This window comes from Panulirus ornatus, chromosome 9 (assembly GCF_036320965.1).
Source record: "Panulirus ornatus isolate Po-2019 chromosome 9, ASM3632096v1, whole genome shotgun sequence".
In the NCBI taxonomy this organism is placed as follows: Eukaryota; Metazoa; Arthropoda; class Malacostraca; order Decapoda; family Palinuridae; genus Panulirus; species Panulirus ornatus.
Genome location: NC_092232.1, coordinates 27,971,664 through 27,986,602, shown reverse-complemented (window position 1 = coordinate 27,986,602; position 14,939 = coordinate 27,971,664). Strand labels below are relative to the sequence as shown.

Genomic DNA, 14,939 nt, shown 5'->3' with positions numbered 1-14,939 from the left:
AAATGTCAAGAAGAAAAATTTTCAATTTCAATAATCTAACCATTTACAAATTTGTAAGTTTTAGCATCTGAATTATCCTATGTTCAAGCAGCCCAACAAGAACTTTAACATCCACATAAGTTATGAAAATCTTACTTTTCAAGTAAATGAATGTTCCCTGCTTTCAAGTAAATCTCCTCAAAAATGAAGATGTCATATATTAGAGAAACATGTAGCTTGACATAACCACCACCATCAAGATTATGCCTAAGTTCCACTGACTGTTGTACTACAATAAACCCATATTCATTTTCATATTGGGCCTTGTGCTTATCCCAAAATATATATGTATATATACATATAAGCTTCATTCGGTTATATGCTGTGATCAGGTTTTTTTTACTCTCATCAAGATAAATCCGATAAATGGTAACTGTATATGTATATATGAAACATCAGTCCAAGGAATATGAATTTCAAGTACACTATTTCCATCTATCTATCAAGTAGAGCATTTCCATCTGTCCAAAAAAAGGGTATTAATGTTTACAATAAAAAACATTTACACATTATGTGCAGGTTTTAGACAACATTTTGCACACTATACCACATGTCAAGAAGTGCAATGTGGTTTGGTAAGCTCTATGTAAGTACAGTGTACCACTGAAATGTTGATTACTAGGAATAAACAGGAAAAAGCCCAATTCACAAACAGAAACACAAAAAGTGTCCATTCTTACTTTATTAGTTCTAGTAGTCATGTACTAGCAACTAATAAGTGAAGGCTAAGTTGGTGGATAAACTCTAATTAACTCAGTATGTAATAAAGTGACATTGAAATGGATATGACACATTTTGTAAATGTATGGTGATAGGCAACAGAAAATCACAGAAACTCTCGGGCTCAATCGTGGCTTCTGTTTATTCTTCCTACACAAATAATTGCTGCAAACTCTTTGATGAGCCTCCTTATATGTCTACTTATCAATTGTTTCATACATTTCTTAAGTTTTAGTTGTAACAAACTTCCTTTACAAAGTTCAATCTTAGTTCTGTATATATCACTTTCTTACATCATGCAACCTTATCCTGTAATTTCAAACAAGTATCTTTTATAAGTTTCTCTCTTACTTCTACTTATCACTATGTTTATTCACAAATTTCTATCTAATGTCTTCCACTAGTTTTTTCTTGTTAACCACATCTACCTCCTCCATGATCTTACTTCTTCCTCATCTTCTTCTACTTCCTCCTCCTCCTCTTCAAACAAAGCAGGATGCTCTCCTTCTTCTGTTTCTACTTCCTCCACAATTTCCTCGGTAATCTCCTCCTGAAAAAAAAACCAAAAAAAACTGAACAATGAAAGTCTGGCTTATATTCTGTGTCTGATTCTAAATGAACAATGAAAGTCTCGACTTATATTCTGCATATGATGCAAGCATGCACTAACATTACATTGAGGAGTGACATAAACTATCCAGCTAGTTTAAGCAATCGTAATAACACGATATGTCATCCATATTTGATAAAAAAAAATAACTAATACAGCAAAATGAGTTCATGTACATTAATCTAATTAAGTTACTAAATATAAAGGCTAACCTATCACATACAAGAAACCACTCACCATTGTGTCATCTGGTGAAAGCAATGGGGTGGTGGAGTGTGGGGCAACACTGGTAAAAGAGTGAGGTGATACATGTTGAGATCCTCCTACACTTGCTGTGGCAGATTGTGAAGAGACAGAAAGAGAGGTATCAAAGGCCCAGGTGAGAGTTAAAAGACGGTCTCCAAGTGTCCGGCCTTCACTCATGGCTTTTTCTGCCTCTCGTCGAGAAGAATATTGGATAGTAATGGCAGGAGTTTGTCCATCCCAATTATAGTTGGTTATCTTGCCTAAAGTCTGTTTAGGATTAAGGAGAGTTTGTCATGTTAGCACAAAAAAGGCTTAATCTTATGCAAGAGTTTCAAACAGAGATTGTTCAGCTTCAATGACACTTGAATATACTTATGAGAGATGTATGATTTTGTCATGCAGCTAATCTTTAACATCAATACTAATTTATATCAAGGACATCAAAATGTCACATAGTGTAATTCATGGATTTTAGAAAATATGGGTGAATAATTCCAACTATTTGTCACTAACATCAACTTTCTCCAAGGAACTCCCTCTTGCCCCAATCTCTCTCCCACAAGCAAGGAAGAAATTCCCCAGGGGGCCCTATCCAAACACACCTTCCTAACATTCTCTTCATCCCCCTCACACCTTCTTAGATACTCTCACTAGCATGCTCCATCCCTCACACCTTGGGTACTCTCCATAGCACACTCAAACCCCTCACACCTTTGGTACTCTCCCTTACATGCTGCAAACCCCTCACACCTTCCTGGGTCCTCTCCCTGGCATGTTCCATCCCCCTCATAACATCATGGGTCCTATATTTCCTTCTACCTTAACCTATATAATTTCTTTATGAACATACCATCATTCATCCTCTCTATTTGACCAAAGTACTTCTGTGACACCATACTTCATACCTCTTCCTCTTTTCAATATTATACATCTTACTCCATCCCATCTGCTGACATTACAAGTAACCCTTTAAACACCTCACTTCATCATCCTGAAACCTAGAGTTATCTGTTCCTTAGAACATCTACATTTTGCACTGTTATTTTCTTTACATTTACGGAAACATTTTTCCCTTTCATATTTCTCCCCACAGAACCAATCACTTTCCTGTTGTGGACAGCTCTCACCTCTAATTTTTTCCACTGTGCCAAGTTTGTATAATACTGAACCCAAATATTTCAATCCTTTAGCCACAGAACCTCAATACCAAAGAAATTATTTTTTTTCCATACGTGTTTGCCATTTCATATGCCAATGAGGTAGTGCCAGGAACAGAAGAAGAAATGGCCTCTTTAACTCACATCCACTCTCTAGCTGTTATGTATAATACATCAAAAATGTGGTTTCCCTAGACTGCTTCATACATCCTTATTCAGCCCAGTGACAGCATGTTGTCCCCTGTAAGTCACATCACTCCAATTTGCTCTACTTCTTGCATGTCTCACATCTTCCTTTATGTTCAGGTCTTGAGCCTTCTAAGCCATCCTTCCACCTCATCCTTGGGCATCCTTTTTCCCTGTTTCTTCCAATTCTAACATGTATCCCCTCTTAATCATCCTCTCTATATGCCTAAACCATTTCAGCACTACTTCTTCAGCTCTCTCCCTCATACATACTCCTTTTACTACCATACCTCTCCCTTGCCCTATTATTTCTTATTAAATCAACCATACCCACACCACAGATTGTTGTTAAAAATTTAATTTGCAACACATTCACCCTGTCCTTTACATTTCTGAGACCCACAACTCACATCCATACAGCACCAACAAGACTACTACACCATCAAACTTCTACATTTTTGTCCTTAAAGAAAGTGACTCTTTCCACACATTCCTCAATGCACCCAAGACCTTTGTCCCCTCACCCACTGTATGGCTCCTTCAACTCCCATGGTTCCATTCACTGCCAAATCCACTCCCAGTTATCTAAAATTTTCCCCAAGTTTTCTCCATTCAAATTCAAAATCCAAAATAACCTCTCTTTTCAACAATAAACCTAATAACCTCATCATTACAATTATTCAAATTTACTCTCAACTTTCTCCTTTCACATCCTCTCCTAAACTTAAACACCAGCTTCTGAAGTTTCTCACTTGAATCTGGCACCAGCAAGCAATTGAATCACCTTCCAGCCTCCCAGTCCCCCAGAAGACTGGATACCTATTCTTTCCGACATCTGGCATTCATCTCTCTCACCGCCCCATTCACACAGATTAAACAGCCAATGTGACATCACACATCCCTGCCACAGACCCTCCTTCACTATGGACCACTAGCCCTTCTATCTACCTACTCACACACATCCTTTATTCTCGTGATGAAAACTCCAGACTACTTTTAAATTTTCTTCCCACTTTAAATATCTATAGCACCTTCCACAGAGCACCACTATCATCCATGTCATACACTTTCTCCAGATCCATAAATGCCACATGCATATCCTTCTGTTCTCTAAATATTTCTCACATAATTTCAGAGAAAACACCTAATCCACACATTCTTTACCATTCCTAACATTACACTGTTCTTTCCCAAATTGATGTGCAGTGCATGCCACCATCCTCTAAATCACCTCTTCCATACAACTTAACATGTACATTCAACAAACGTATACCTCTGTAATTCAAATATTCACCTCTATCCCCCTTTTTCTTTAAATAATGGTACTATACAGGCAATCTGCTATTATGCTGGCACCTTACTATAATCCATATTATACTTTTTTTTATTATACTTTGTCGCTGTCTCCCGCGTTTGCGAGGTAGCGCAAGGAAACAGACGAAAGAAATGGGCCCCCCCCATACACATGTATATACATACGTCCACACACGCAAATATACATACCTACACAGCTTTCCATGGTTTCCCCAGACGCTTCACATGCCTTGATTCAATCCACTGACAGCACGTCAACCCCGGTATACCACATCGCTCCAATTCACTCTATTCCTTGCCCTCCTTTCACCCTCCTGCATGTTCAGGCCCCGATCACACAAAATCTTTTTCACTCCATCTTTCCACCTCCAATTTGGTCTCCCTCTTCTCCTCGTTCCCTCCACCTCCGACACATATATCCTCTTGGTCAATCTTTCCTCACTCATTCTCTCCATGTGCCCAAACCACTTCAAAACACCCTCTTCTGCTCTCTCAACCACGCTCTTTTTATTTCCACACATCTCTCTTACCCTTACGTTACTCACTCGATCAAACCACCTCACACCACACATTGTCCTCAAACATCTCATTTCCAGCACATCCATCCTCCTGCGCACAACTCTATCCATAGCCCACGCCTCGCAACCATACAACATTGTTGGAACCACTATTCCTTCAAACATACCCATTTTTGCTTTCCGAGATAATGTTCTCGACTTCCACACATTCTTCAAGGCCCCCAGAATTTTCGCCCCCTCCCCCACCCTATGATCCACTTCCGCTTCCATGGTTCCATCCGCTGCCAGATCCACTCCCAGATATCTAAAACACTTTACTTCCTCCAGTTTTTCTCCATTCAAACTCACCTCCCAATTGACTTGACCCTCAACCCTACTGTACCTAATAACCTTGCTCTTATTCACATTTACTCTTAACTTTCTTCTTCCACACACTTTACCAAACTCAGTCACCAGCTTCTGCAGTTTCTCACATGAATCAGCCACCAGCGCTGTATCATCAGCGAACAACAACTGACTCACTTCCCAAGCTCTCTCATCCCCAACAGACTTCATACTTGCCCCTCTTTCCAAAACTCTTGCATTTACCTCCCTAACAACCCCATCCATAAACAAATTAAACAACCATGGAGACATCACACACCCCTGCCGCAAACCTACATTCACCGAGAACCAATCACTTTCCTCTCTTCCTACACGTACACATGCCTTACATCCTCGATAAAAACTTTTCACTGCTTCTAACAACTTTCGTCCCACACCATATATTCTTAATACCTTCCACAGAGCATCTCTATCAACTCTATCATATGCCTTCTCCAGATCCATAAATGCTACATACAAATCCATTTGCTTTTCTAAGTATTTCTCACATACATTCTTCAAAGCAAACACCTGATCCACACATCCTCTACCACTTCTGAAACCACACTGCTCTTCCCCAATCTGATGCTCTGTACACACTGAAAATCAGAACCAACTGATCAACAACACAGTCACCTCCTTTCTAAAGAAATCTAACTGCAATGCCACCCATTCCAGCTGCCTGGCAATATTTCATCTTACATAAAACTTTCATCATTGCCTCTGTTTTCACCAAACCACTTTCCATGTCTCACTTTCCATGTCTCCCAACCCAAACACCCTACATCTGCCACCCTTTCATCAAACACGGTCTTTCAGAGTTCTCACTCCATCAACTCTTCATCTCACCCTGTGTCTTATCACTTCCTCTTTCTCTTATGTTACCATTTCTTTTCTTGTTTTTCTCACCCTATTAATCCCCTTCCAAAACATTTTCTTATTCTCCCTGAAGTTTGTTGCTAATGTAAGTTCCAACAATCATTTATCCTCTTTTTCAGCTCCTGCACCTTCCTCTTGACCTTCTGCTCCTCTCTCTCTTACATCTCCCACTCAACTGCACTCATTTCTTTTAAGAAATGTCCATACACCTCTCTTTTCTCTTTCACTAGCAACTAAACAAATCACTGCTCTTTCTCAACTGCCCATCTCCCACCTTCCACATGTCACACATTTCTCTCGCATATTGCTTCCCTAAACACCTCCCATTCTTCATCTACTCTCCAAGCTTCATTTACTCTTATCTTCTAGGTTAGATATCAGCAACAGAAATTTCCTTGCCAAATACTCAGTTCCACAATACACTCTATTCAATAAAGATAGGAAAAACAAAGTAGGCAGTGGTGACCTCATTCAAATCCCATTGTAAAAACTAGAAGCTGCTGAGAATGTCAACTTCATTTTTGTAAAAACTAAAGATAAACTACATAAGAAAATAATGGTAGGTCTAATTTATAGACCCCTCCAAATATATCAGAGGTAGACCAATGATTTTATGGTCAGTTAGCAGAATTTTTAAATGAACAAAATTCATTTACAGTATGAGATTTTAACACCGTGACATAATTGTGCTGTTCTGTGTGTAATAAATTATATTTATTTGTATCATGTTAACATCTTTCTCTAAAACAAGTACATGTCCCCAAGGTAGACCACGAGAGATAGGAGGGTGTGCAGTCAGCCGTGAAGTGTCATGATTGTTGGAGGGGGACCTATCACCAATCCCATCTTGACTGTGAACGTGTCATTTACATGTTTTTCCTTAGCCAATTAGAACTGGCCCCATGAAGTTACTCTCATAAATAACCTGAGAGGTGCTGTCAGAGATTGATTCCTTCGGTTGGCAGCACCAAGACAGGTAGTGTAATTTTCTATTCCATAATTTGTTTATTCATAACCACTGTACTGTATTGCATTAATTTGTTTAAGTGATCTTTGGCTATCCTTATACATTCATTTCACTCATGTGTACAGTATAATAGTTTGTTGTCAGACAGAGAATTGTGTTCTGACTGCATCTTATTTTTGCCAATAAGTATTATTATTCCTGGTTTGAAAACTCACCAAGATTATGATAACATAACTTTTCGTGCCCTGTAAAGTAATATATTTCTTTTTGCATCATTTTTCTTTTCATGTAAATAGTTTTAAATTTGTGATCAATTTCATCCTTTGCTTTAGAGGAGCATTATCCATGTGCGCAACAAGAAATTGGTGACCCTGCCAGGATTTTCTTACTCTACAGACTCTCTTCCTCTTTAGCTATCATGCCATTGATCAGTGATACTGACGTGGAAAATTTCTATCAGTCTGAGCCTTCTCCAAGTGTCATTAAATCTTTAACAGTTTATGAGCTGAAGCTTGCTGCAGATTGCTTAGGATTGGAGTATGACTGAAATGCTCAAAAAGTAGAGTTGGGGGCTTTGGTAAAAATGAGTTAGTTGGTGAGGAGTTAGGAGGTACTGTGTCTGAGTCTGGAAAAGAGGGAACTGAACCCGATGTTTAAAAAAGTGTTAACAATACCGTTCCACCGAGGTCAGTTTTAGCCCCCACCCAGCTCCATAGTGGTTTTAATGTTAATCCTTAATACCTGCAGTTCCAACTAGAAAATGCCAGAATCAATGCAGAACAAGCTAGGACTAATGCACAGGCAGCAATGAAGAAACTATGCTTGAACATACCAAGCTAACCTTGGAACAAGAGAGAATACGAAAGGTGGAGTCAAAGCTAATACCAGAGTTTGATTTAACAAAACAAGTACCAAGAAAGAATACGAAAGATGGAGTCAAAGCCAGTACCTAGAGTTTGATTTAACAAAACAAGTAAGATATGTACCAAAGTGTAATAGTCCATTTTTGGACAGAGTTGTGTCCTGACTGCATCTTATTTTTGCCAAAAATTATGAGATGTTTAAGGACAATATGTGGTGTGAGGTGGTTTGATTGAGTAAGTAATGAGAGGGTAAGAGAGATGTGTGGTAATATAAAAGAGTGTGGTTGAGAGAGCAGAAGAGGGTGTATCAAAAAGGTTTGTTTACATGGATAGAATGTGTGAGGAAAGATTTACAAAGGGGATATATGTGTCAGAGTTGGAGGGAACGAGAAGTGGGAGACTAAATTGGAGGTGGAAGGATGGAGTGAAAAAGATTTTGAGCGACTGGGACCTGAACATACAGGAGGGTGAGAGGCATGCAAGGAATAGAGTGAATTGGAACGATGTGGTATACTGGGGTCAACGTGCTGTCAATGGATTGAACCAGGGCATGTGAAGCGTCTGGGTTAAACCATGGAAAGTTTTGTGGGGCCTGGATGTGGAAAGGGAGCTGTGGTTTAGGTTTTTTTTTTTTTTTTTTTTTTTTTTTTTTTTTCATGTGTGGCGGAGTGGCGGTGGGAATGGATGAAGGTAGCATGCATGAATATGTACATGAGTACATATGTACATGTCTGTGTATGTATATGTATGTATACGTTAAAATGTATAGGTATGTATATGTGCGTCTGTGGGCGTTTATGTATATACATATGTATGTGAGTGGGTTGAGCCATTCTTTCGTCTGTTTCCTTGCACTACCTCGCTTACGCGGGAGACATTAAAAATAGTATAATAAAATGTATAAAAAATATTACTGTTATTATTCACCCTAACAAGGGTGAATATGAGCCTTTGTTTTCTTTTCCTTGTGCTACCTCATGCGCACAGGGTGGGGGTGCCACTATATGCGTGGCAAGGTGACAACGATAATGGATGGGGGCAGAAAGTATGAATATGTACATGTGTTTACATGTATATGTCTGTGTATGTATATGTATGTATACGTTGAAATGTATAGATAAGTATAGGTGCATATGTGGGCGTGTATGTATATACATGTTCATGTGGGTGGGCTGGAAAATTCTTTCATCTGTATCCTTGCACTACCTCGCTAACGCAGGAGACAGTGAAAAAGGCATGTGTATGAGTAGGGAGAGAGGAAAGTGATTGGTTCTCAGTGAATGTCGGTTTGTGCGGGAGGGGTGCATTATGTCTCCATGGTTGTTTAATTTGTTTATGGATGGGGATGTTAGGGAGGTGAATGCAAGAGTTCTGGAGAGAGGGGCAAGTATGAAGTCTGTTGTGGATGGAAGGGCTTGGGAAGTGAGTCACTTGTTCTTCGCTGATGATATAGCGCTGGTGGCAGATTTGTGTGAGAAACTGCAGAAGCTGGTGACTGAGTTTGGTAAAAAGTGTGAAAGAAGAAGGCTGAGAGTAAATGTGAATAAAAGCAAGGTTATTAGGTACAGTAGGGTTGAGGGTCAAGTCAACTGGGGAGGTATGTTTGAATGGAGAAAAACTGGAGGAAGTAAAGTGTTTTAGATAGCTGGGAGTGGATTTGGCAGCGGATGGAACCATGGAAGCAGAAGTGAATCACAGGGTGGGGGAGGGGGTGAAAGTTCTGGGAGTGTTACAGGGTGGGGGAGGGGGTGAAAGTTCTGGGAGTGTTAAAGAATGTGTGAAAGTCAAGAACATTATCTCGGAAAGCAAAAATGGATATGTTTGAAGGAATAGTGGTTCCAACAATGTTATATGGTTGCAAGGCGTGGGCTATAGATAGGGTTGTGCGGAGGAGAGTGGATATATCGGAAATGAGATGTTTGAGGACAATAAGTGGTGTGAAGTGGTCTGATTAAGTAATGAAAGGGTAAGAGAGATGTGTGGTAATAAAAAGAGTGTGGTTGAGGGAGCAGAAGAGGGTGTATTGAAATGGTTTGGTCACAAGGAGAGAATGAATGAGGAAAGATTGACAAAGAGGATACATGTGTAAAAGGTGGAGGGAACGAGGAGAAGTGGGAGACCAAATTGGAGGAGGAAGGATGGAGTGAAAAAGATTTTGAGTGATCGCAGTCTGAACATGCAGGAAGGTGAAAGGTGTGCAAAGAATAGAGTGAACTGGAATGATGTGGTATACCTAGGTCAACGTGCTGTCACTGGATTTAAACAGGGGATGTGAAGCATCTGGTGTAAACCATGGAAAGTTTTATGGGGCCTGGATGTGGAAAGGGAGGTGTGGTTTTGCTGCATTATACATGAAAGCTAGAGTGAGAATGAATGTGGCCTTTGTTGACTTTCCCTTGGTTTTGGTGCATTAAACATGACAGCTAGAGACTGACTGTGAACGAATATGACCTTTACTGTCTTTTCCTAGTGCTACCTCATGCGCACGCAGGGGAGAGGGTTCTCATTTCATGCGTCGTGGGGTGGCGACAGGAATGAATAAAGGCAGCAAGTATGAATTATGTACAAGTGTATATATATATGTATATGTCTGTGTATGTATATATATGTATAGGTTGAAATGTATAAGGTATATATATGTGCATATGTGGACGTGTATGTATATAGATGTGTATGTGGGTGGGTTGGGCCATTCTTTTGTCTGTTCCATGCGCTACCTCGCTAACGCAGGAGACGCCGAAGGAAGTATAATAAATTAATATATAAATATCCCTGGGGATAGTGGAAAAAGAATACTTCCTACGCATTCCTCATGTGTCGTAGAAGGCGACTAAAGTGGACAGAAGCAGGGGGCTGGAAACCCTCCCCGCTTTGTATTTTAACTTTCTAAAAGGGGAAGCAGAAGAAGGAGTCACGCAGGGAGTGCTTATTCTCCTCGAAGCCTCAGACTGGGGTGTCTAAATTTGTGTGGATGTAACCAAGATGAGAAAAAAGGAGAGATAGGTAGTACATTTGAGGAAAGGATCCTGGCTGTTTTGCCTCTGAGTGAAACGAAGCTAAAGGGTAAAGGGGAAGAGTGGTTTGGGAATGTCTTGGGAGTAAAGTCAGGGGTTAGTGAGACGACAAGAGCAAGGGAAGGCGTAGCACTACTCCTGAAACAGGAGTGGTGAGAGTATGTGATAGAGTGTAAGAAAGTAAACTCTAGATTGATATGGGTAAAACTGAAAGTTGATGGAGAGAGATGGGTGATTACTGGTGCATATGCACCTGGGCATGAGAAGAAAGATCATGAGAGGCAAGTGTTTTGGGACCAGCTGAGTGAGTGTGTTAGTAGTTTTGATGCAAGAGACCGGGTTATAGTGATGGGTGATTTAAATGGAAAGGTGTGCTGAAAAAGGACTGGTGATTGGGAATACTTGGTTTAAAAAGAGAGATATACATAAGTATACATATGTAAGTAGGAGAGATGGCCAGAGAGCATTACTGGATTACGTGTTAATTGATAGGCATGCGAAAGAGAGACTTTTGGATGTTAATGTGCTGTGAGGTGCAACTGGAGGGATATTTGATCATTATCTTGTGGAGGGAAGGTGAAGATTTGTAGACGTTTTCAGAGGAGAAGAGAGAATGTTGGGGTGAAAAGAGTGGTGAGAGTAAGTGAGCTTGGGAAGGAGACTTGTGTAAGGAAGTACCAGGAGAGACTGAGTACAAAATGGAAAAAGGTGAGAACTAAGGACATAAGGGGAGTGGGGGAGAAATGGGATGTATTTCGGGAAGCAGTGATGGCTTGCTCAAAAGATGCTTGTGGCATGAGAAGCGTGGGAGGTGGGCAGATTAGAAAGGGTAGTGAGTGGTGGGATGAAGAAGTAAGATTATTAGTGAAAGAGAAGAGAGAGGCATTTGGACAATTTTTGCAGGGAAATAATGCAAATGACTGGGAGATGTATAAAAGAAAGAGGCAGGAGGTCAAGAGAAAGGTTCAAGAGGTGAAAAAGAGGGCAAATAGAGACTTGGGGTGAGAGAGTATCATTAAATTTTAGGGAGAATAAAAAGATGTTTTGGAAGGAGGTAAATAAAATGCATGAGACAAGGGAGCAAATGGGATCTGGAGTGGATTTGGCAGTGGAACCATAGAAGCAGAAGTGTATCATAGGGTAGGGGAGGGGGCGAAAGTTCTGGGAGCGTTAAAGAATGTGTGGAAGTTGAGAAAGTTATCTTGGAAAGCAAAAATCGGTATGTTTGAAGGAATAGTTGTTCCAACAATGTTATATGGTTGCGAGGCATGGGCTATGGATAGAGTTGTGCGGGGGAGGGTGGATGTGCTGGAAATGAGATGTTTGAGAACAATATACGGTGTGAGATGGTTTGATCGAGTGAGTAATAACAGGGTAAGAGAGATGTGTGGTAAAAAAAAAGTGTGGTAGAGAGAGCAGAGGAGGGTGTTTTGAAATGGTTTGGTCACATGGAGAGAATGAGTGAGGAAAGATTGACCAAGAGGATATATGTGTCAGAGGTGCAGGGAATGAGAAGTGGAAGACCAAATTGGAGGTGGAAAGATGGAATGAAAAAGATTTTGAGTGATCGGGGCCTGAACAAGCAGGAGGGTGAAAGGCGTGCAAAGAATAGAGTGAATTGGAACGATGTGGTATACTGGGGTCGACGTGCTGTCAATGGATTGAACCAGGGCATGTGAAGCATCTGGAGTAAACCATGGAAAGTTCTGTGGGGCCTGGATGTGGAAAGGGAGCTGTGGCTTCAGTGCATTATTATATGACAGCTATAGACTGAGTGTGAACGAATGTGGCCTTTGTTGTCTTTTCCTAGCGCTACCTCACGCACATTTGGGGGAAGGGGGTTGTTATTTCATGTGTGGCGGGGTGGCAATGGGAATGAATAAAGGCAGACAGTATGAATTACGTACATGCGTATATATGTATGTGTCTGTGTGTGTATATATAAGTATACGTTGAGATGTATAGGTATGTATATTTGCGTGTGTGGACGTGTATATACATGTGTATGTGGGTGGGTTGAGCCATTTCTTTCATCTGTTTCCTTGCGCTACCTTGCTAATGCAGGAGACATCGACAAAGCAAAATAATAAGTAATAAAAAATATAAATATACAATTATCATTATCATTACATACTTGTGTGAGGAAGCACCAGGAGAGACTGAACGCAGAATGGAAAAAGGTGAGAGCAAAGGATGTAATGGGAGTGGGGGAGGAATGGGATGTATTTAGGGAAGCAGAGATGGCTTGCGCAAAAGATGTTTGTGGCATTAGAAAGGTGGGAGGTGGGCAGATTAGAAAGGGTAGTGAGTGGTGGGATGAAGGAGTAAGATTATTAGTGAAAGAGGCATTCGGTCGTTTTGCGGGGAAGTAGTGCAAATGACTGGGAGATGTATAAAAGAAAGTGGCAGAAAGTCAAGAGAAAGGTGCAAGAGGTGAAAGAGAGGGCAAATGAGAGTTGGGGTGAGAGAGTATCATCAATTTTAGGGAGAATAAAATGATGTTTTAAGAGGTAAACATAGCACATAAGACAAGAGAACAAATGGGAACACCAGTGAAGGGGTTAATGGGGAGATAATAACAAGTAGCAGTGATGTGAGGAGATTGGGTGAGTATTTTGAAGGTTTGTTGAATGTGTTTGAGTGGCAGATATAGGGTGTTTTGGTCGAGGTGGTGTGCAAAGTGAGAGGGTTTAGGGAGAATGATTTGGTAAACAGAGAAGAGGTAGTGAAAGATTTGCGGAAGATGAAAGCCGGCAAGGCAGTGGATTAGGATGGTACTCCAGTGGAATTTGTTAAAGAAGGGGGTGACTGTATTGTTGACTGTTTGGTGAGGATATTCAATGTATGTATGGCTCATGGTGAAATGCCTGAGGATTGGCAGAATGCTTGCATAGTGCCATTGTACAAAGGCAAAGGGGATAAAGGTGAGTGTTCAAATTACAGAGGTATAAGTCTGATGAGTATTCCTGGGAAATTTTATGGGAGGGTATTGATTGAGAGGGTGAAAGCATGTACAGAGAATCAGATTTGGGAAGAGCAGTGTGGTTTCAGAAGTGGTAGAGGATGTGTGGATCAGGTGTTTGCTTTGAAGAATGTATGTGAGAAATACTTAGAAAAACAAATGGATTTGTATGTAGCATTTATGGATTTGGATAAGGCATATCATAGAGTTGATAGAGATGCTCTGTGGAAGGTATTAAGAGTATATGGTGTGGGAGGCAAGTTGCTAGATGCAGTGAAAAGTTTTTATCGAGGATGTGAGGCATGTGTACAAGTAGTAAGAGAGAAAAGTGATTGGTTCTCAGTGAATGTTGGTTTGCGGCAAGGGTGCGTGATGTCTTCAAGGTTGTTCAATTTGTTTATGGATGGGGTTGTTAGGGAGGTGAATGCAAGAGTTTTGGAGAGAGGGGCAAGTATGCAGTCTGTTGAGGATGAGAGGGCTTGGGTAGTGAGCCAGTTGTTGTTCGCTGATGATACAGCCCTGGTGGCTGATTCGGGTGAGAAACTGCAGAAGCTGGTGACTGAGTTTGGTAAAGTGTGTGAAAGAAGAAAGCTGAGAGTAAATGAGAATAAGTGCAAGATTATTAGGTACAGTAGGGATGAGGGACAAGTCAATTGGGAGGTAAGTTTGAATGGAGAAAAACTGGAGGAAGTGAAGTGTTTCAGATATCTGGGAGTGGATTTGGCAGTGGATGGAACCATGGACGCAGAAGTGCGTCACAGGGTGGGGGAGGGGGCAAAAGTTCTGGGAGCGTTGAAAAATGTGTGGAAGGTGAGAACATTATCTTAGAAAGCAAAAATGGGTATGTTTGAAGGAATAGTGGTTCCAACAATGTTATATGGTTGCGAGGCATGGGCTGTAGATAGGGTTGGGCGGAGGAGGGTGGATGTATTGGAAATGAGGTGTTTGAGGACAATATGTGGTGTGAGGTGGTATGATCGAATAAGTAATGAAAGGGTAAGAGAGATGTGTGGCAATAAAAAGAGTGTGGTTGAGGAAGCAGAAGAGGGTGTATCGAAATGATCTGGTCACATGGGAGAATGAGTGAGGAAAGATTGACAA

General features: G+C 40.7%; 1 protein-coding gene across 2 annotated transcripts in view; it reads right to left on the bottom strand.

Annotated features, from left to right (window-relative positions):
• Positions 1-938: 938 nt before the first annotated feature.
• swm (Zinc finger protein swm) overlaps positions 939-14,939 on the bottom strand; it is a 240,896-nt gene continuing 226,895 nt past the window's right edge. Inside the window, exons 16-17 of one of the 2 annotated variants that reach the window (XM_071664921.1) lie at positions 1,607-1,882; positions 939-1,309 (exon numbers count right to left, since the gene is read on the bottom strand). In XM_071664921.1, coding sequence (XP_071521022.1) covers positions 1,184-1,309; positions 1,607-1,882 — 402 coding nt within the window. In that variant the 3' untranslated portion in view covers positions 939-1,183. The remainder of the gene's footprint in view (positions 1,310-1,606; positions 1,883-14,939) is intronic. The other variant, XM_071664922.1, reaches the window with a different exon arrangement.